Source organism: Rana temporaria, chromosome 4 (genome assembly GCF_905171775.1).
Source record: "Rana temporaria chromosome 4, aRanTem1.1, whole genome shotgun sequence".
Classification (NCBI taxonomy): domain Eukaryota; kingdom Metazoa; phylum Chordata; class Amphibia; order Anura; family Ranidae; genus Rana; species Rana temporaria.
The window spans coordinates 204,275,976-204,299,411 of record NC_053492.1 but is presented as its reverse complement, the minus strand read 5'-3'; the positions used below and the strand labels follow the sequence as shown (position 1 = coordinate 204,299,411).

General features: G+C 43.9%; 1 protein-coding gene across 10 annotated transcripts in view; it reads left to right on the top strand.

Moving 5' to 3' along the window:
• Positions 1-23,436, top strand: part of LRCH3 (leucine rich repeats and calponin homology domain containing 3) — a 123,314-nt gene that overhangs the window by 58,505 nt on the left and 41,373 nt on the right. For all 10 annotated transcript variants that reach the window (XM_040349729.1, XM_040349733.1, XM_040349730.1 and 7 more), the window contains exons 6-11: positions 2,847-2,956; positions 5,953-6,046; positions 8,221-8,338; positions 8,423-8,562; positions 8,770-8,843; positions 19,753-19,836. In XM_040349729.1, the coding sequence (XP_040205663.1) occupies positions 2,847-2,956; positions 5,953-6,046; positions 8,221-8,338; positions 8,423-8,562; positions 8,770-8,843; positions 19,753-19,836 (620 nt within the window). The remainder of the gene's footprint in view (positions 1-2,846; positions 2,957-5,952; positions 6,047-8,220; positions 8,339-8,422; positions 8,563-8,769; positions 8,844-19,752; positions 19,837-23,436) is intronic.

Below are 23,436 nucleotides of genomic sequence, written 5' to 3'. Positions count from 1 at the left end.
TTTGGTGGTATTTGATCACCTCTGCTGTACTTTCTGCTAAACCTATCCAATACATTTTTTTTTTTTTTTTTTAATCTAATTTCTTCATTAGTTTAGGCCAATATGTATTCTGCTACATATTTGGTAAAAAAATCCCAATAAGCATATATTGATTGGTTTGCGCAAAAGTTATAGCGTCTACAAGCTATGGGATATGTATATGGATTTTTTTTTATTCGCTATTGACAGCGACTTATAGCGGGACTGTGATAATGCGGCGGACAAATCTGACACTTTTTGTTGGGAACCGGTGACACTAATAAAGTGATCAGTGCTAAAAATGACACTGGTTGGGAAGGGGCTAACTGTGTTTCTAACCAGTGTTTTTGTACATTGTAGGAGGTGCTTTTACTAGGAGAATGCATGGAACCTTGTCCCTGCTTTGCAGGAACACAGGATCCATGCCTTCCTTACTGAAAGAATGGCAGTCTGCCTTGTGTACATGGGCATACTGCCATTTTGCACCCGCTACCCGGAAATGCCTGATTTGTGTGTGTGTGTGTGTGTGTGTGTGTGTGTCTGCGTGCGCGCGTATATGCATATACACATACATACATACATACATACATACATACATACATATTATATATAATATTACACACATGATTCTGCGCACAGTGGACGCTCTGTAGCAGTATATCTCTGCTCTAGGGAAGTCGACAAGTGGTTAACTTTGCCATTAAAGTAATGCTTATGGCAAAGTTTTGTTTGGCCACTGAGGAATTCTGGCTCTTCCTGATCCTTCCACAGTCCTACCACATGTCCATCTTACATCTTGGTCTTTCCCCAGTGAGGTTCACACATGCACTGGTCTTTCCCCTGTATCCCTCCTCAAGCACACGTTCTTCAGTTTCCTCTAGCAACTTTTCAGGGTCTTGGTGAAGATGGCATCCCAAGACTACAAACTAGCTCTTTGCCCCCTCATTATTTTCTTACTTCCAACCTTTCTATTTCACCACACAGATAAGCAAATCGGCATCAAGGCTACTTGGGTCTTCTGGACCAAGGTGCCATTTCCCCAGTTCATAGCAGTTCCCTTTGCCCAATTTCACTCATGACAGATGCCTGGCAGCATATTGGGCTTGTCAGCTGTGTGCATTCCAGACATGTGCTATTGGCAAGCAAATTTCCTCTGCTGTCATTAACGTTGACCGGGGGGGGGGGGTTCGACTTGCTACTGGTGATGTTCCAGGACCTATGCCATGTGAGGAATACCAGATGTAGACCTCTTGGCTTCCAGCTCCACCGTCAAACTAGACAGTTTTTATCCAGACACGGGGATCTTGTAACGGAAGCAGTAGATTCTTTGGTTGCTCTGCAGGATCAGTAAACTCTAATCTTTGCACTTCCTCTCAAGAAACATTCCTTGTCTGCTCTGCATGTTTTGGATGTGGAGCGTTCTAGTGAACATCATTGCCCCAAACTGGCCCAGACCAATGTGATACGCTGGCCTGGTAAGATTCCTGAAAGAGTCCATGGGCACTGCCAGTTTTTCAGTATCCTGTCTCAAGGTCTGATTTACCATCCTTCTTGGTGGCTTGCTGTTGAAACCCAGGCTCTAGGGAACTATAGCATCTCTGAGCTTGTTTTTCCTATCATGGGACTTGAAAGACAGACTTCAATTAATTTGAGTCTTAGGGCTTCTACCCCCCGAGTTTCTCCATGGAATTAAAACCTCCTCTTCCTAAGGTTGAGTCTAAACCAGTATTTCAATCTCAGCACTTCTGCTCTTTCTATCCTGTTTCAGAGACTGTTGGCCTGTTATACCTTGAGAACTTTTCACAGTGGGTCTCCCATGTAGTTTCCCTATGACTCTGTGGGAACTAATTTTGGTTCTATCTGTGCTTCAGAAATCTCCCTTTTTAACCCAATGGTGTCATTCCTCTCTCTACTCTACCACAGGGGGGTTGATCTTGTAGCTGTCACCTCTGTAAGGCGAGTGTCTGAGCTGGCAGTTTTATCCTGCATAAGACCCCATTTTGGTTTTGCCTAGGCACAGGGTTGTATTGAGACCCAGAAGTTCTTCCTTGCCTAAGGTAATACCTGCCTTTACCTCAACCAAGATATTATTCCTCTGTCCTTCTGTCTAGCTCCACTTCTGGTTCCTGTTCACACAAAATACATTGATACATTTGATGTGGTTTTTAGCTGTGGTGTGGCTTGAGCTGAGAGTGTCTCAGCCACTGCTTTTTTCCAGAAAGACTGCTTCCCTTTTTTGTCATCCTGGATGGCCATTGAAAGGGCTCTCTGGCCTTTCATACAGCCATTTCTGTGTGTTGGACAGACCATTGTTCAAGCTTAGGGCTCGGGAACAAGGGTAGACTGTTTTATTAGCCATTTTCTTTTTCCCCATCTGATGTAAGGTTTTAGGGAAGCTCTTTGAGTCCCCAGTTCATTGTTTTCTTGGGCCTGTTTTTTTTTTTAACTGCTTTTGGACATCCTGAAAGTTGGCTTCCAGTCTTCCACAGTCGACTGAAAAAAAAAAAAAAAAAAGATTGCTATACTCACTGCAAATATCCTTCTTGGGGTTCTTGGTATTTAATGCTTTGCAAGGGGTAAATTTACCAGCGTTCAAGCCTCCTGTAGGCGATGGTATCACCCAAAGGTTAAAGACCTTCTTTGTCCCTCGGACGGACTCCCAGAAAATTTTTACACCGAGTACAACATTTTTATTCCTTTTGATTAATTAAAAAAAAATAAAAAATACTATACATGTTTTTGTATTTAAAAATATTTATATACAATGTACTGTATATTACATTTTTTTTCATTTTAACTAATTTCATGTGTTTATCTGTTTTAAATAGATTTGCATCAAAGGTAAAATTCATATATTTAAATACCTGAATATAGAAGCTTGCAAAAATGCTTCGGATCTACCAGAGTTTGACCGAAGACCTCTAGGATTCAGTTCATGGTTAGTAAAAAATCAATACATATTTTTATGGAATGTAATAGTAACTAGGAAATATATAAATTATAGCTGGATTTTGATGATACATTAGCGTTTATATCTATACAAATAAATCCTTTTTTTTTTTCTTACTCTGCTCTTGCAATTCATACATTCAGCCTGTGTCTGCTCTGTAACTGCAGGTCAAACAAGAATAAAGGCATCTGCTCTGTGTCTGTTTGTCTTAAAGTCCAATTTTGTGAAATCTAAAAAATTATTTTGTGGAGTTGCGCCCTCACTGCAAGTTTTAACCACATGTTTATTCTAGGGGAAAGTAAAAGCACTTTTATTTACCTGATCCTTCACTCCCCTTTGGCTCCGGTGTGGACTGTCCCTCAATGTCAACATGCCCAATGCATGCAACCCACATCGGTGTTGATCATATTAGGACCTTAGACCACTGGAGCATAGGGGAGAAGATGTTTATTTTTTCTATCAGAAATAAATTCTCAAAGTATACCAGCAACCTCACATTTTTTTTTTTTAGAATACCCAGATGCCAGCTTTTTTTAACTTTTTTAAAAACCCTACAAAAAGTTTGGCATAATTGTGTCACCAGACTCCCTTGTTCATCAATTTGAAGTTTGTTCCTGATCTTTTATTCCAAAATGAAACCCTCAATTCAACATCTTCCATAATCCATCAGCCCCCCCATCAATTGGTACAGTGCATACCACTGTAGAGAACAGTGAGCAAATCCCTAATGCTCCTCCTGTGTGTGTCTCATTAACATTCAGATTGTGTTCCAAGCTTCACGGCTGAGTCCCAGGCCCCTGTGTTGATTCCACCCATCCTGTGTACCACTATCCTTGCAAAAAAAAAGACCATGTCTTGAATATAACAACATTGTTTTCTATTACATAAACAGCTACTCACAAGTGTAGCCGTATCAATTGCATTTCTAGGGGCAGACAACCCACTGGCGTACTCTGAAGCCAGCACTCAAAACAGACTTCCAATGGGTACTGTTCCCTTCAACTATCCTAAAATGTTTGTATAAAACAATCTTTATTCCACCTGAAATATAAATATGTATATTATTCAAAAGTTGGGTTTATTCTGTTTCATTTTTAAACACAATCTTTATAAGAAACCGACAGAAACCCAGGTCCCCAAATGATGAATCTACTACATTATTTGTTTCTTAAAATGGCACATTTGCTCAGTTTAAACATTTTGATTTGTTCTACTTGAATAAAATATGGGTTTATGAGACTTAAAAAATCATTGCATTCTGTTTCTATGTAGATATCCCAACATTTTTGGAGTTGGGGTTGTAAATGTATTCTTCCAGAGAAGAAACTGCTTGCTCTTAGAGCTCATGCTTGGGACTGGAGTTCAAAGAGGCATCCCTCTGTGACTTTCTCCTTGAGTTATGAGTCTCATGGTAGCTGCCTATTGAGGCTGTTTCATTCACCCAATTTAATTTGAGACCTCCAGCACCACATCTTTTTGGCCTTGAAGGAGCAGGCTCCTTCTTTTGACCTACCCATGCTCCTGTCCAACCAAGTACAGAATTCCCTAGCTTGGTGGATCTCCAACCCAACTAATTCCTTTCATAAGTCTGGAAAGATGACCATTTTTTCAGACTGCGGAGGAGTGTTCCAATCCCTCGAAGTTCTGGCAACAATGGTCATCATTGAAAGCAAGGCTTCCCATTTTTTCTGATGCTCAGAGCGATAAGTATGTTTCTGCAATATTGAACACCCTCTTCTGCATGGACACTCAATCGGATAATGCCATGGCTGTGGCCTACATTAAACACAATAGGGGCACCAGGAATTGTGCCGCCTTGAAAGAAACAAGCTAAATCATCTCTTGGGTGGGGAAACGCTGCCCAGTGATCTCTGCTTTTCACATCCTAGAAATGGAAATGGAAATAGAAATGAAATGGAAATGGAAATAGAAATGGAAATGGAAATGGAAATGGAAATGGAAATAGAAATGGAAGGTGAATTACACCAGGTGTCGCCACTTGGACCAAGGGAAATGGACCCCTCGACCTGGCATCTTCAATCTAGTTAGTCAGGAATATGGAGGCCCTGAATGTGTATATCGGGGATATGCAAATAGCGGACCTCCAGCTGTTGCAGAACTAAAAGTCCCATGAGGCATAGCAAGACTCTGACAGCCACAAGAATGACACCCAAAGGCAGAGGCATGATGGGAGTTGTAGTTTTGCAACAGCTGGAGGTCCGCTAATTGCATATCCCTGGTGTATATCATGACCTCCAGATTCACAAGTTGCCTTTTGTAGCCAGGACCAAGGATCCTCTAGCTCTGGCATTGGATGCCTTGATAATTCCAATGATTTTCATTACACTAAATTTCCCCAGGAGAACCTTATACACATTTCTACTAAGATGTAACCCATGGCCTCTTCCTAACAGACCAGACCTGTTGTCTTTGTGTGCTCTATTCCATCCTGCTTCTCAGTCACTGGCTTTAACTATTGTACATAGAAATCCTCCCTTTCCTGGTGTGGGCACAGGCACTTCAATCTTAGTGACTACTCTGTGCCTCAAATTATGGCATTTCTACAGGTCTGGATAAGAACCTTGCTCTTGGAGCTCTGAAAACAGGTTTGGCCCTTATCCTTTTTCATGTCCAGTTCAGAGTTTAAGGGAGACTGTTGACACTGTGATATTGGAGGAGCCCTTTTAACTAATTTTGGGAGTTCTACTTCACTATAGTAGATATATAGGTGGTATAGTTTAGGTCTTTGACATGCAAGATGAGCTCTTGACATGAACAGTTACCAGCTATATTTCTTATGTTTTTAAAAGGAACTAAATGGTATGCATATAGAAATTGTATGCAATATGCTCCACGAGTATCCCTAAATCCCATTCCGATCTAACTCAACCTCAGTTACTGAAAATTCATAGTGTTGTAGATCTTTTTGATTTATTGGGTAGTATTTTTGGCATTTGTTTGACAGGTATATTTCTGTGTTTTAGCCATGATGATGTATACCCCAGTCGCTCCTATGGTGCCTTGGACTCTGGCTTTAACAGTGTAGACAGTGGAGACAAACGGTGGTCTGGGAATGAGGTACGAGTTTTTGGCATTGTTCGACTTCATGACACTACTTGTTTACTACATTAATACAAAGGATTTTTTTCATAGATAATATAGATGTGCCAGTAGAGCAGCAATTGTCTGCCTTTGAATAAATATCTGTATACACTTCCTGGTGTGTGTGTGTGTGTGTGTGTGTGTGTGTGTGTTTTTCTTTTAACATGCAAGCTTTATGTAGTTCTTAATTCCACTTTATAATCTAATTCTTAATCATTTTTCTCAAGCCTATTGATATGATTTAATAGACATATTCCACAGCACAATAAATTGTCTGTATTTGCTGTAACCTTTAAAGATGTTTCAGTGAATCTTTCACAAACTCTTGTTCACCATACATAGGGGGTGATTTGCTAAAACTCAACACTGCAAATTTCTGGTGCATGGTAGTCAATTGGCTTCTAACTTCAGCTTGTTTAATTAGGATCAGCCATACACATGTCCAATTTGTGAAAAAAATGTCATTATAAATTCGCACCATTGAATAATTGTTAGATTTTTGACCATTAGTGGGGCTGCAGCAATGGCTGGTTTTCATGCAGCCATCAAATTTGACTGATCGGGCATGTTGGCAATTTTTTTAAAAACAAACTAACTTCTAATCAATGATGGGAGAATTGTGCGAACGATAGAATTAAAGAAATGCGCATTAGCTGTGACCTGGAAAGAAAAGAACATTCCTGGCCATTTTCTTTTTCGTTGCATCATGAGGTGAATTTGAAGGCTTGGTTTTTCTAAATCTATGGTGGCACCTTTTGGATTGCAAAACGCAGTTTTTTTGTTTTTTTTATCGCAAAACGTTCGGTATTCAACCTATGTTTGCATATGCTTTGATAAAAGCCCCCAAAAAACAGGAAGCTGGTTGGTTTCTATGCAGAGCTGTACCAGATTTTGCACTATTATCAGATCAGATTTTACCACTTTTAGTAAATGAGCCCCGTAGTGTTTTTTTTTTTTTCAATCTTCTCAGATTTATACATAAATGTTAATCTAATCATCTCTGACCTGCTGTCTGACCTGCTGTCCACTGCAGATTTGCTGCTGTGAGATAGCTATACTATCACATTTAGCCTGATGCACCAGTGTGTTATTACGAAGAACTGTAGTTTGTACCTCATACCGAATAATCAGATTACAGTGGAACCTCGAATTGCGAGTAACGCGGTTAACGCGCAATTTGCAATACGAGCACTATATTAAAAAATAAATCCGAACTCTGTTTGCGAGTGTTTTCTCGCAAGACTAGCAGGATTCAGGCCAAAGTGGTGTGCAGTACACTGTTTGGCCTGAGGTGGGGGGGGGGTACTGGAGCTGAGCGGCGCAGATCGAAATGCACGAGAAGGCCCGAGGACAGTTCGGCTAACCTTGGGAACAGAGTCTTTGCGAGGTCAGCTGAGGTGTCCTCGGGCGTTTACGAGGCTCTCCGGCACCCCCCACCTCTGGCCACATGTGGTATTGCATGCCATTGAAGTCAATGCGGAACAAATTCTTTTCATTTTCGTTGACTTCAATGGGGGAAACTCTTTTTGATATGCGAGTACTTTGGATTACGAGCATTTGGCTGGAACGGATTATGCTCGTAATCCGGGGTTACACTGTACAACTCTCCAGTTCATTGCATTGTCACTTTGATGCATTGAGGCAACTGTTTACAAAGAAAATTAAGAAAAATGTAGTAGCGCTGCAAGTCTTTTTTTTCACGATACCACTTATGTTTTGTGTGTGTGTGTGTGTGTGTGTGTGTATATCTATAGTGTGTGCATGTATTTTCTCACACAAAATTCACCCTCTATTGGTCCTGTTTACGGTTATCGGAGTGTAAAAGTGAAAAATGTCCAAATTTTGGGTTGTCACCAGAACAGGAATAGAACCTAAAACTTCCAATAGGGACACTAATTCTGGTTACCAGGGATTCTTCTTTTTTTTTTATTTATTTTTTTATTTCTTCTCACGTTCTGTTTTGGCTATGGAGTAGGAGATGGAGGGAAATCTTCCCAATGGGACAAAGACAGCAAAGTGACAGGCATTATATAACCTTCCCAAAATGGAAAAAGAAAGTCTTAGTTTAATCCATTTAACAGTTACAATACTTTACATGCTGTATTTGTATCCTGACTTAAGACAAGCTCCTATTCTTCTCTTCAAAACAGCCTACAGATGAATTCACAGACCTTCCTTTAAGGACTTCTGACTCGAGTAAAGAGCAACGGTTACGGAGAGATCACATCCAGGAATCAAGGGGCAACCCAGTCATTGCAAATGGTGGTGGTAGGTTCTTGAATGTGGCAGGATCATCTTTATGCTTCATAATTTCTTGATCCTGTGCAGTTATACTGACCTGTTTCTTTACAGTGGAGCATGATCTGGATCAGATTGACTACATTGATAGCTATGCAACAGAAGAGGAAGAGGAGGATGTAAGGCAGTCCAAAGGCGATAGTCTAAGTTCACAATTTATGGCATATATAGAAGAGCGACGGGCAACACATGAGGTAAGGAAGAATTTTTTTGAAGTTCCAATATTTTTTATTACGTTTTGAACTTTGTACTACACGGTGTTTGATCGGTTTGTGAGAGAAACATGCATTATACTGAGACTTAAGTCAACATACTATGCTTATACATGTAATTGAGTTTACTTTTAATAACTAATTACAGATAAAATGATGTGATTTTTATGTGCGTTGACTATTTTGCAGAACTCACCTTTGAAACAAAACTCAAGGGAATTTCAGAGGCCAGAAGATGGAAGGAGACATTTATACCAAAGCAGGTTAGTTTTGGCATGTACACCATCTTAAAGCATACAAACCAAATATGACTCCCTCTATTTTCTCAATGCTGTCAACCGCCAACACATTGCTTGGCTTTCATTTTAGATCATCTGCTGGTGACCTGAGTCATGTACCCGCTCCCCAACCCCCCCCCCCAAAAAAAAAAAAAAATATCCAAATGTCGTAGAGGAGGCAGAAAAGCAGAACTTCCCGTCTTGGGTAAAGTGCCACTTTAAGTTAGAAATGCTTGATCACGGTTAAAGGGAGTGGGAATGTGTATATCTAGAAGTACCTTTTATGTGAGGTAAACTTAACAACATTGTTAATCAAAATGTCATGTGTTGGTGGTAGAGTGTAAATCGATCCTTACCCTCAGGAGGTACCATCCCTCAAGGAACGAATATAAAGATATATAATTGGGAATTTACATGTACCTCCTTGGGTGTAATAAATATTGACCATTTATTTTAAAAACTATTTTACATGTCTTTATTAAAAACATTAAACAGTATCTTAAAAGCCGGTTCACACAGGGGCGACTCGTCAGGCGACTTAGCCGCCTGACAAGTCGTGTTTCACTCTGTACAATGGACCCGTTCTAATAGGAGCGACTCAAGTCGCTCCGACTTAGAAAAAGGTTCTTGTACTACTTTGGGATGACTTCAGGGCGACTTGCATTAACTTCAATACAGAATTCATTTTGCAAGTGGCATCTGAAGTCGCTCGGCAAGTCGTGCTGCCTCAATGTGAACCGGCTCTAAGACGTTTGTACTGGATATTATTGTCCTGGTCTTGAGATCCGATTTTTTTTTGTAGCCAATGCATTTTGCAGGCTGAACCACTTAGTCGGGGCTTCAAATCTTGTTAAATGCTGTAATAATGTACAAGAAAAAGGAGGGAGGAAAGGAGCAAAATGAGTTTGGAGGAAAAGGGGGGAGGGGGTTGGAAAAATGTGGGAAAGCAGCACATGAAGGTGGATAAAAATGGGGGGGGGGGGAGAAGGGGGGGTGGAATAAAAGGGAAGGGATAGAGGGGGAGCCATGGAAGAAGGGGGGGGGGGTGTTTGCTCACCACTTGAGCAAAGGAAGTTTTTTACCTCAAGATTCTATAAGTATGGATTATTGAGCCAGGTGTCCAGAAGATCACAAATGGACAGAGAATAGAAAACCTTAATTGGTACAGGTATTGTAGATCCGATTAAAATTTCTAGGTAGAAATTAAAATATCAATGGGAATGCCTCCACTTCTAGGTATTGCTGTGTATAATGGAATTAAAATCCGTTTAAATAAATGTGAAGGAAGGGTTTCTTAAGATCTCCATGAGATTATTTACCCGTGTCTTATGTGGCTTGTCTTGCGTCCAGTATCACGCATGTTCTGGCAGACTGCAATTTCTTGCTCCAAAGTTTAACTTCTATATGGGATAAAATCCTTTAGGGGGAGGAGTTATACCCTAACTGGCCGACAGGGCTCAGGGGTAGGGGCGGGCTCATCTGCCAGCTAATGTACCAATACAATGTGGATAAGCGATCCGAGGTGTGCTCACCCAAACGTGGCTCCACTTCCAATGTTTTCTACCACCCTATGATGGGGGGTGAGTGTGTCGAAGAAAACGGTTCCCTCTCCACGAGGGGACAATTCTCCCCAATGAAGGAGGAAAGTGGAGCTCCGTGACCCATTGGCGAACATTGTGATAGGCCAAAGCTACCAAGCCTAGATACATTTTATTCAGTGTGAATAGACTAGTAATATTTACCTTGCTAATGAGATTAGGTCTACTGATCTTTATAGTGGAAGGAGCAAATCCCTTGCTGTAAAGAATTGTATAACCTATCCTATTTATATACAATTGTGAACTAAACTTGTTTCTCCAAAATATTATTTTCTTAAAGGGCTAACTGACTTGTCATATACAATTCTCCCTGTTGTCAGATATGTATTACCTTTTTCTCAAGTCGTCTTCCAGGACGGCACCTTGAGAGTAGACTGGCTCCACCTGACAGGAAACACAATCAGAAAGAGGTTTAAAAGCCCCGCCCCTCCCCGTGCACCTCAGTTATTGATTGTGTTTCCCACCAGCGAAACAGTTTGTTATTTTTTATCAGACCTAAGGCCTGGGGCTGGTGGTCCCCCTCCGGGTACTGAGCAGTGGGTCCTGGGGGCCGTCCCTGCCTCAGCTAAAGGTGTAATGCCTGTCCCGGGGGGTTTTCCCCGTGTGATAGGGGGGGGGGAGGAAGATTGCAAACAATACCCCCCTTCTTTCCTTTCTGTAGGAATCCCTGGGATAGTGGCTATTCCAGTACTCCTATGTGGCCATGTTCCCTCTCCTCCAGGACCCCTTACCTGCTGGGCGGGTGTGAGGGCTTCCTCAGCGTGGCTCCGGTGTACTGTCCTCCCGGGGACATTTTCGAATGGAGCCAGCAGTCGACGCCGCGTCACAGGCGGCGCGCGGTGATGACGAAGTTCCGCTTCCGGTCTTCACCAAAATGGCGGCCGCCAGCGGCGTCGGCTCCTCGCTGTTCTCACTGCAGCAAGGAGGAGAGTGGCGCCTACACGACTTCGCTATGGAGCGCGAGGATCGTTCGCTAGCAGCCGCTGCCGAGGACACCACCAAGGGTGAGTCTGCCTCAGAATGTCAGGGGGGCATATTGGACTGGGTCCTCTCCCTCCCCCCCCTCCCCCCCTCTCCTCTCCTCTCCTCTCCCACTTGATGTTTGAACTGTGATATATTTTTTCTCTCCCCTTACAGGGGAGGAGGTTTCTGCCCAGGGGGAAGCTGCTATTCTCTCCCTAAAACACACTTCCAAAACCAAGAGGTGTGGTAACTGTAGCATTAAGCTGGCTGCAGATTACTCCAAACTTCTTTGTGCCAAATGCATACAAAAATTGACAGCAAAGGAAACTTCCCTGATTATGAAAGAATTCCTAGCTGTCCAATCCCAAATGCTCTCCACATTAAAGGAATTTAAGGACACCTTAAAAAATAGGGATCCTGAGCCCATAGCAGCCGGCCCCTCTTCTCAAGAGAGCTCATCCACCCCAGTGCCACGAGTTTCCAGGGCTAGGGAGTCTCTCCTATCTGACACCGAAGATTCAGAGGCTCCAGAAGATGGGGTAATTGATAGTCATTCTGAGGATGAGGATGAGGATGCCAGGTCAGGCAAATATATTTTTTCTACAGATGACATGGGGGGTCTGCTGTCTGCTGTCTATGCCTCTGAGGGGATCCAGCAGCCAGCAGAGCTCCAGTCCATCAGTCACTTAAAGATATAGTTCTGAGGGAATGGGCTGAGCCTGAAAAGAAACTACTAAGGTACAAGACCTGGAAGAGGCGCTGTCCCTTTAAGGAGGAGTTAGAAAATACTTTGTTTAAAACTCCTAAACTAGATGCATCTCTAGCCCAACTCTCCAGGCAGTCTGACCTCTCGTTTGAAGATGCAGGGAACTTAAAGGATTCCTTAGACAGGCGGGCAGACACCTCCCTTCGCAGGGCCTGGGAGGCTAATACGGCTGCCCTTGGACCCGCTTTAGCCTCTTCCTGCATCGCTAGGAATGCAGATACCTGGTTAACCAGACTTCTGGAGCATGTACCTCAGACCTCCAAGTTTAAAGAAATTAGAGATTCTCTTACAGTCATAGGCAGTGCGGTTGCCTATCTTGCAGACGCATCGATTGAAACAGTCCGATCCTCTGCTAAGACGGGTGCTCTCGTCAACGCCGCCAGAAGGGCGGTATGGCTCAAGACGTGGGAAGGTGATCTTGCCTCCAAGACCCGTCTATGTGCCCTGCCCTTTGAAGGTACTCTTCTCTTTGGGGCAGGACTTGATCAAGCTCTGACTAGGGCCTCAGAAAAGGGGAAACGGTTCCCCCCAAAACCTAGACCTAACAGGAGAAGATTTTTTCGAGGCCCCCAGAATAAAAACCGACCTTCTGACCGAAGATCGGCCTTTAATAAGCGTTGGATCGCGGGAAAGGATAAGCCAAAAGGGGGTATCCTTTTCCCCGATCCCAAACCCGCAGGTAAGGACTCCAAGTGACTTAAGAGTCGGGGGAAGACTCTCCCAATTTTTTCCAGCCTGGGAGAGTATAACACGGAGTCCTCACATTCTGCAAATAGTGAGGGAGGGTTACAGATTGGAATTCCGCCAACTTCCCCCCCAATATTTCTCCTCACTCATCTACCCCAAGATCCCCTCAAGGCAGCTGCCCTTCTGGGAAGTGTCACAGATCTAGCTCAGCAGGCAGTCATAATCCCAGTTCCGCCAGGACAACAGGGTCAGGGGGTGTACTCACATATTTTTATGGTGCCCAAACCTTCGGGGAAATTCCGATTGATCATAAATTTAAAACCTTTAAATACCTTTCTCCTCTACAAGAAATTCCGCATGGAAAACATTTACAGTCTCAAGGGACTGTTGTTAGAAGGAGTCTTTATGGTAACCATAGACTTGAGGGACGCCTACCTCCATGTCCCAGTCTTCAGGGACCATCAAAGGTTCCTCCGATTTGCCATTGCCTCCCCTCAGGGGATTCAGCACTGGCAGTTCACCGCACTCCCCTTTGGTCTGGCCTCCAGCCCAAGGGTTTTCACGAAGGTCCTGGCAGAGGTGGTCGCCTTTCTACATCTGAAAGGGATCTCCCTTGTCCCCTACCTGGACGACCTACTGCTTTTCAACCCCAGCCGAGAACTCCTTCTCTCGGATCTGGCCACCGTCCTGACTACTCTGGAATCTTTGGGATGGATTGTAAACAGAGAAAAATCTTCTCTCCTCCCAGAACAGAGAAAAATGTATCTGGGATTCCTGATAGATTCCATAGAGAAAAAGCTGGTTCTTCCAGAGGACAAGATCCAGAGACTCGGGTCAGTGGTCAGGTCCGTCATGGGGTCAATAGAAATTTCCCTCAGACAGATCATGAGGTTACTGGGACTGATGACCTCATGCATCCCAGCGGTCCCATGGGCCCAGCTTCATTACAGATCCCTGCAGGCCTTCCTGCTCTCCTCCTGGGACGGAAAGGACTCATCCCTAGACTCCAGGGTCAGCATCCCGGAGTCAGTAAAATGCACACTGGGGTGGTGGCTCATTCCTCAGAATTTGGAGGAAGGCCTCCCATGGAACCAGACAAATCCTCTCAGGATAACCACGGATGCCAGCTCCTGGGGGTGGGGAGCCCACATGTCGGGTCTCCAGGCCCAGGGGTGCTGGGATCGACAACAGAGCAGGTCCTCTTCCAACTTCCGCGAATTATTAGCGGTCGGGAAGGCCTTGAAGGCGTTCGAGGAGAGAGTCATAAACCAAGAAATACAGATTCTCTCCGACAACGCAACCACGGTGGCGTTCATAAATCACCAGGGAGGCACCAGGTCCCGTTCCCTCCTAAGGCTGTCCTTAGAAATTCTGAGTTGGGCAGAACAGAGAGTCCTCTCCCTTTCAGCAATCCACATCAGGGGAGTCCTAAACTTAGAAGCGGACTTTCTAAGCCGCCAACCCATCCTCCAGGGGGAGTGGGAATTAAATCAAGAAGTCTTCGACTGGGTTCGACATCGTTTCGGCAACCCAGAGATAGACCTCTTCGCGAACAGGAAGAACAGGAAGGTAGGAAGGTTCTTCTCCCTCTCCCGGGATCAGGGATCGGAGGGTGTGGATGCGTTGGCCCAGGCCTGGACATTTCAGCTGGCCTATGCTTTCCCTCCCCTGAGTCTGATCCCAAGGGTCCTACAGAAACTGAGTCGCTCACGAGGGAAGCTGATCCTGATCGCTCCCCAGTGGCCCAAAAGAGCTTGGTTCCCAATGTTAGAACGTTGGTCAGTTCTTCCCCCCCTTCCTCTCCCGGTCCGAGTGGACCTTCTGCGGCAGGGACCGATCTTTCACCCAGAGCCCGACTTTTTCAGTCTGACGGCCTGGTACTTGAGAGGTGGAACCTGCAGCGGAGAGGTTGTTCGGAGAAGGTAATAAATACCCTTTTGGCTAGTCATAAGGAGGTCACTAGGAAAATCTATGCTAAGACCTGGGGGGTTTTTTCACGCTGGTGTGCAGCCAGGCAAGCCCCACTACCTGAAATATCTGTCATCCTGGAATTTCTCCAGGAAGGAGTTGATCTAGGACTAGCCACAAGAACCTTAAGAGTACAGGTAGCTGCCTTGTCCTACTTTTTAGACAAGAGGCTGGCCCTGGATCCGCTGATCAAGAGGTTCCTGTCGGCTAGGGATAGGTTATCCCCTATTCAAATCTCCAGGGTTCCCCCCTGGGACCTCACCTTGGTTCTAGACCATCTATCCAAACCTCCGTTTGAACCGATAGACAGCATTCCGGTTAGGCTGTTGACATTTAAATTCTCCTTTCTTCTGGCTATTACTACGGCCAAAAGAATAGGAGACATGCAGGCGCTCTCAATCAAAGAGCCTTATTTTCGTCTTTTTGAAGACAGGGTAGTCCTAAGTCAGGATCCCCTGTACCTACCTAAGGTGGCAACGAAATTTCATAGGTCACAAGAAATTATTCTTCCTTCATTTTGCGCAAATCCACAGAACGGAAGGGAAGAGACCTTCCACTGTTTGGATGTAAGACGCTGTTTGTTAAGTTATTTGGAAAGGGTGAGCGAGTTCAGACGCTCATCTCACTTGCTAATTAATTTTTCAGGACAGAAAAAGGGTTGCCAAGCATCTAGAGCCTCTATATCTAGGTGGATAAGACAGGCAATTTCATTAGCATACATTAAGGCTGGCAAAACAGTACCTAAAGTCAAGGCACATTCCACGAGATCTATAGCAACCTCCTGGGCAGAGAGAGCAGGAGTTTCAGTGGAACAAATCTGTAGATCAGCAACGTGGTCAAGCCAGAACACCTTTCTCAAACACTACCGAGTGGAACTTCTGTCACCCCAAGACTTGACGTTTGGCAGAAGAATCCTGCAGGCAGTTGTCCCGCCCTAAGGTAGGCCTGAGGGTTACTTGCTTATCTCTCAAGGTGCCGTCCTGGAAGACGACTTGAGAAAATACCAGTTACACTTACGGTAGCTGTTTTTCTGTAAGTCTTACAGGACGGCAGGCCTATTTCCCACCCTGAGGAATTTATATGGTTTGTATTTTTATATACTGGTTCCCGTGCTCTTATGGTGGTTACTTTATCACTAACTGAGGTGCACGGGGAGGGGCGGGGCTTTTAAACCTCTTTCTGATTGTGTTTCCTGTCAGGTGGAGCCAGTCTACTCTCAAGGTGCCGTCCTGTAAGACTTACAGAAAAACAGCTACCGTAAGTGTAACTGGTATTTTTTGACTTTCTTGTGTCATTCATAACCATGTGTACCCACAGCTAAAGACTTTAAGTAAATTGCGGTTTATTGTAAAAACTAAATTCTCTGTGATTAAAACATAGTGAACATTCTGGTTGCAAGACAAATGCACATAAAACATTAAGGCATAAACAATCCTACAGACTTGTTATAAATGTTTTTTTTTTTTTTTTTTACATACAGGTACAAGCTATGTTTTACCTAAACGTCTTTCAGGACAGCACCTGAGAGTGTGGCTCCTCCCACTTCACCACAGGAAACGCCACTTCCACCAAACTTAAAAGGAGGCTTCTCCCCGCAGCTCGTCAGTTTTTGTGTTTCCTCCGGCAAGGGAACACCTAGTTGGGAAGTCAGGGTCTCTGAGGTGCTGTCCTGAGAGGCCCGGCTACCTGCTCTACCATTACCTTTTTTCCTCGAGAGTCCTTCCCTCCTACACCACATCCGAGGTGGCTGGTATGTGGGCTCCTTCTCCCTTTTCAGCTCGGGGAGAGCCTGTACTGATTAATGGACCACCGCTCTTAGGCAGCGACAGGCCGGAGTGGGTTTTTTTTTTGTTTTTTTTGCCTGTTCGGCTCTGCCTCTGCCATTTTTTTGGTGGCAAAATGGAGACTCTGCTGGCCGAAAGTGAGGTATCTGGCACCCTGGTCATGTGTACGGCATCACTATGCCGGGAGGAGCGGATCTAGTGCCTATATTCCGGTCTGGGGCAGCACCACAATGGATTCAGTGGTGGCAGCAGCGAGTAGGAAAGGCACAGGCACCAGCAAGGCCCAGGTAAGTGGCGTATGGGTGGTCTTCCCCATATACTGTGGTGCCTTGCTCCCTCTACATTTCTGGTCTTTCCCCCTGGTGGTGTCAAAAGATTTAGTCTTTAAATGGTTAAACTGAAAACTCCTACACACACAGTTCAGTCCATTGATAAGTATAAACATTGTATCTCTTTGTTTCTTTTCCCAGACTTGGCAGGCTGCCCAGATAGGAGAGACAAGTCGCTCCCCATGAAGACTTCAGGTAACTTGAATTGACTTCTATTACAGAAGTCATTTGCAAGTCGCGCTGAAGGTTTAAATCGGCCTTTTTTATCAGAACAATCGGCCGATGCTGATTAATAAAAAAAAATGCCAAATATCGTCCGATATATCGGTCGACCTCTAGTTAAGAAATAGCTGGATACTACCATTCAATCCTTTCGCTCTTCTCTTGCAAATTCTTCCCTGAGTCAGCCGTATACCTCAGGATCCACTCGGAGCTCACAATTGATCCCGGCGGTGGAGGCTGAGGTAGGTCCTCCTACCCAAGAGGGACATTCCAATTCTCATTCCAAAGAGGATTCAGAGGAGGAGGAAGGGGTAGAAGATGTGCCCTCAAAATATAAACTGTTAGCCCAGGTTCACACTGGGTATCATTTGCTTCGATTTGAGATGCGATTTCACATGTGAAATCGCATTTCAAATCGGCGGCATTTGACGGCAGTGACACTGTCCTAATCGGTGCGACCTCGCCTCTGTGGCGCTGCACCGATTTCAAAAAGTAGTTCCTGTACTAATTAAAGGGGGCTCCCAGATTCCGATAAGCCTCCCGCCCGCATACCCCGACAACCAACGGCCAGGGTTGTCGGGAAGGGGCCCTGTCCTCATCAACATGGGGACAGGGTGCTCTGAGGTGGGGGGGCCGCAGTGCGCCCCCCTGCCCCAGAGCACCCAACCCCCCCATGTTGAGGGCATGCAGCCTGGTACGGCTCAGGAGGGGGGGGGGGCGCTCGCTCGTCCCCACTCCCTTCCTGGCCGGCCGGGTAGCGTGCTTTGGATACGGGTCTGGTATGGATTGTAGGGGGACCTCCTACGCCGTTTTTTTTAGGCGTAGGGGGGCTCTCCTTACAACCCATAACAGACCTAAGGGCCCGGTATGCTCCTGAGGGGGGAACCCATGCCGGATTTTTATTCAAAATCCGGCGGGGACTTCCCCCTCAGATTCATAACAAACGCCGCACACGTGTAGAATTGGCGGGAATCCAAGTCGGATCTCCCGTCGCTTCTATGACGCGCTTGCTGGGATGTGCTGTCACTATTCCAGTGAGTGCGAGATCTCGGCACCATGTCGCCGAGAATCAGCGCGATGCTGTCGTGCTAAAAACACAATATCACAAACACCTACTGTAGCTCCCTCTCAAACAGGATTTACTACTTCAGGGCCCAGTATATTACTCGGATATAGCCAGGCTAAGCCTCACCGCCTGTATCTGAGGTGCAGCTATAAAGGAACAAAGGATTGTCAGAACCTTTTAGTATACACTTTATTCTCTAGTAGGAAGAAAGTAACTAGGGCTATTTATGCAAAAGTTTGGAGGGTCTACAATACTTGGTGTCGTCATTCCACAAACTGAACCTTTGAAGACAGTTTAATTTTTTAGGAATTGATACAAAGTGGCGCAAACAAAGGTCTTGTAATTGGCACTCTTAAGGTGCAAGTGGCTGCCCTGGGAGTATACCTAGAAAGATCATTTTTTCAGTATCTTTGGTTGCAAGATTTTTTAAGGCACTTGCTAGATCCAGACCAGCTCCTACTAAACATTTTCTTAGGTGGGATCTGTTGGTAGTTCTACAAGCCTTCACAAAGGAACCTTTTGAACCATTGCAGACAATTTCGTTAAGAGATCTAACTTTCAAGACGTGCTTTTAGTTGCATTTACATCCGCATGAAGAATCAGTGAACTGCACGCTCTATCAGTAAAACTACCTTTTTTTGTGAATTTAACCAGATATGATTATACTAAAAACAGATCCAGGGTTGTTGTCAAGTAACGTCAATTCATAACCAGTCGAAGGAAATTATCCTGCCAACTTTTTGTTCAACCCCTTTGGGGGAAAAAGGAGTCTATTCCACAACTAGGATGTGAGAAGAATTTTGTTGAGTTACCTGGAAGTAACAAGGGACTTTAGGTCTTCGCATTTTTTTTTTTTTTTCCTGGCAGCAAGAAGGGTTGCCAAGCATCAAATGGGTCAATTGCTAGATGGCTAAAATGAGCTATTTTGGAAGCTTACTCCCAGATGAGTTGGTCTCCCCCGCTGGGAATTCAAGCACACTCTACTAGAGCTTTGGCCACTGCATGGGCAGAAAAAGCTGGTGCCACCCCAGATCAAATTTGTAAGGTGGCTATGTGGTCAAGTTACCCAACGTTTGTCCATCTTTTGCAGACTGGATCAGCAAGTGATCAAGCATTTTGGCCAAAAGGTCCTGCAGGCTGTTGTCCCTCTCTAGTTGGTAAGTCTTGTTTTTATCCTCTCAGGTGCTGTCCTTAAAGACTTTTAGGGAAAATTCAAGTTGGACTTACCGGTAACTTGTTTTCCAAGAGTCTTCCAGGACAGCAACAATCCACCCTTGTTGTTTTTATGCTCTGCCTAACCATATTCTGATTTATGTTTTTTCCCCGCTTGGGTCTGAGGTACTCTGCTACAACTGACGAGCTGTGGCGAGAAGCCTCCTTTTTTACGTTTAGTGAAAGTGGTGTTTCCTGTGGTGCAGTGGGAGAAGCCACTCGGGCACGGTCCTGAAAGACTCTTGGAAAACAAGTTACCGGTAAGTCTAACTTGAATTTTTTTTTCTTTTTTTATATAGAATCTCAGAAGAGCCAAGAAGACCAGAATCTCTGAGTTTAACAAATAGACAAAGGCAGCCATCTCCTCGCAGCCACAATGAGAGGTAAAGTGGAGAATAAATGAGAAGTTTAACCCCTCTGCATTGGTGCCTCCCGGGCCCTTTAAGGGATTTCAGATGGTAGGCAGGGTTTATGATCATGTGACCGCCATATTTATATATATATATTAGGGCTGTGCGTTAAAGGCGATATTAACGGCGTTAACGCAAACCCATGTTAACGCCGTCAATATTTTTGTTGCGCGATTAACGCAGGAGCCCTCGGGTGGACATGCAGAGTGTGCAGCGGCGCGGCTTACCTTTTCGCTGGATTCACAGACAAGTTACTCACCTTGTCCCTGGATCCAGCGATGCCACCCCGCTGTGTGATCGAGCGGGTCCTCCTTGCTTGGCGGGTCCTCCTTGCTTGGCGGGTCCTCCTTGCTTGGCGGGTCCTCCTTGCTTGGCGGGTCCTCCTTGCTTGGCGGGTCCTCGATCGATTCACAGTGCCTGTGTGCCGCCGAGCTCCGTTCCCTGCGACGTTACGACGCATGGGAGCGGAGAACGGCGCCAAATTTAAAAAAGTAAACAAACACAATACACACAGTATACTGTAATCTTATAGATTACAGTACTGTATGTAAAAAATACACACCCCCCTTGTCCCTAGTGGTCTGCCCAGTGCCCTACATGTTCTTTTATAAAATAAAAACTATTCTTTCTGCCTGAAAAACTGTAGATTGTCCAAAAGTGTCCCTTTATGTCAAAAATGGTTTTAGATCAGCTAGAAAACAGCGATAATAAATTATAATCACTTGCAGAATTGTGCGATATTTGTGGGGAAATTCGTCATAAATAAGAGCGATTAATCGTGAGTTAACTATGACATTAATGCGATTAATCGCGATTAAAAATTTTAATCGTTTGACAGCACTAATATATATATATATATATTATAAAAAAAATCTAATTTTGTAATTTTTTTTTTTTTTTTTTTTACTTTTATTGCCATCACAATGGGTATGACGGGCTCCTAACCCTGAAGTGCTCAGATCTAAGCACTTCCAGATTTATTCTGTGCAGATGAGATCAGGGAATGGTTCTACAGTGGGAAAATAATTATTTGACCCCTTGAAGCTTTTATAAGTTTGTCCACTTTTAAAGAAATGAAGGGTCTATAATTTTATTATAGGTAAAACCTGGGGAATGCCCAGGGAAAAACCAAGCCTCCTTACCGACCAGCCTGCAGAACAAATTAACCTGTCTAACAGTATGCGTTAAAAACAGGGGTTTTGTCCGCACGCATTTGCAAACGCATGCGTGAGCCACAGAGCCGCGCCAAGGCACCCTTTAATCTGTGGTCCGAACACTAAACAATGAGCGTCCCCACAGTGGAGGCACATGCATTCTAATGGATAGATGGGGGCAGGTGGACTGAAGGGGAGCCACCCCTCCTTAAGAGTACAGGAGCACACCAAACACCCAGTATTTATAGCACAATGGCTGCAAAGGTATATATTATAAAAAAAAACTCATTTGTAATTTTTTTTTATTTTTTACTTTATTGCTATCACAAGAGGTATGACGGGCTCCTAACCCTGAAGTGCTCCGATCTAAGCACTTCCAGATTTATTCTGTGCAGATGAGATCAGGGAATGGTTCTACAGTGGGAAAATAATTATTTGACCCCCTTGAAGCTTTTCTAAGTTTGTCCACTTGCAAAGAAATGAAGGGTCTATAATTTTATTATAGGTGTATTTTAAATGATAGAGAGAGGATGTCAACCAAAAATACAGAAAAAAACACAAGCACATTCTATAAATTAAGTTGCAGTTCAGTGAGTAAAATTAGTTTTTGATCCCTAAGCAAAACATGGCTTTGTACTTGGTGGAGAAACCCTTGTTGGCAAGTACAGAGGTAAGACGTTTCTTTTAGTTAGTGACCAGGATTGCACACATCTCGGGAGGAATTTTGGTCCACTCTTTTTATTTTACAGATCCTCTCTAAATCCTTAAGGTTTCTTGGCTGTCTCTTGGCAACTGAGTTTCAGCTCCCTCCATAAATTTTATATAGGATTCAGGTTTGGAGACAGAATATGCCACTCCAAGACCTTTTTAATGTGCCTTTTCTTGAGCCACTCCTTTGTTGCCTTGGTGGAATGTTTTGGGTCATTGTCATCATGCTGGAAGACTCATCCACAACCCATCTTCAGTGTTCTAGCTGGGGGGAAAAAGGTTCTCATCCAAGATTTTACATGGCCCAGTTTATTGGCCCCTCAATGCAGCAAGGTCAGCCTGTCCCTTTAGCAGAGAAACTGCCCCAAAACATCATGTTTCCACCTCCATGCTTGACTGTAGGGACGGTGTTCTTAGAGTCATAGTCAACATTTTTTTTCCTCCAAACCCAGGAGGTAGAGTTAATGCCAAAGAGCTCAATTTTGGTTTTGTCTGGCCACAGCACTTTCTCCCAATCCTTCTCTGAATCATTTAGATGTTCATTGGCATGACTGTACATGTGCTGGGGCTGGAGGAACTTGCGGTGTTTGGAGGAAGAAAAATGCTTACTATGACCATCCCTACAGTCAAGCACGAAGGTGGAAACATTATGCTGTTTTTAGGCTGTTTCTCTGCTAAAGGTACAGACTGACTTTCCACATTGAAGGGTCAATGGATTCAACCATGTATTGTAAAATCTTGGATAATAACCGTCTTACCTCAGCCAGAACACTGAAGATGGGTCATGGATAGATCTTTCAGCTTGATGACCAAAAACATACCACCAAGGCAGCAAAGGAGTGGCTCAAGAAGAAGCACATTGAGGTCTTGAAGTGGCCTAGCCAGTCTTTTTTTTTATTTTTTTTTATTTTTTACAATCACTTTAAGGATTTAGAGAAGATCTGTAAAAGTGCACCAAAATCCCTCCTGAGATGTGTGCAATCCTGGTCACCAACTACAAGAAGTGTCTTACCCCTGTGCTTGCCAACCAGGATTTCTCCAAGTACAAAGTCATGTTTTGCTTGTGGTTCAAATACTTCTTTTACTCACTGAACTGCAACTCAATAACATTTGTATCTTGTTTTTTTCTGGATTTTTGGTTGATTTTCTGTTTCTATCATTTAAAATACAAAGAAATGAAGGGTCTATCGTTTTTATCATGAGTGTAAGTGGGAAATTTTACAAAATCTGTCGGGGATAAAAATATTGTCCACTGTAACTTGATCTGATTGCCATCATTGATGCACACTTGTTTCTTTCAACCCTTTGACTGCCATGGTGTGTAGCACACAATATTATTGTAACAGGCACAGTAAGGCATTCAATTCTGTGTTGCCAACACCTTTTAATAAGGCTGGTGGATAAGCTTAACCACTTAATGACCAGGCCATTTTCTGCAATATGGCACTGCGCCTCTTTACCTGACAATTCCATGGTTCGTGCAACGTTGTATACAAACAAATTGTATGTCCTCATTTCCCCACAAATGGAGTTTACTTTTGGTGGTATTTGATCACCTCTGCCGTTCAAATTTTTTGCACTATAAACAAAGTGACAATTTAAAAAAAAACACAATTTTAACATTTTGCTATAATATCCCAAAAGAATAAATACAATTTCTTTATCAGTTTTGGCAAATATGTATTCTTCTACATATTTAAAAAAAATCACA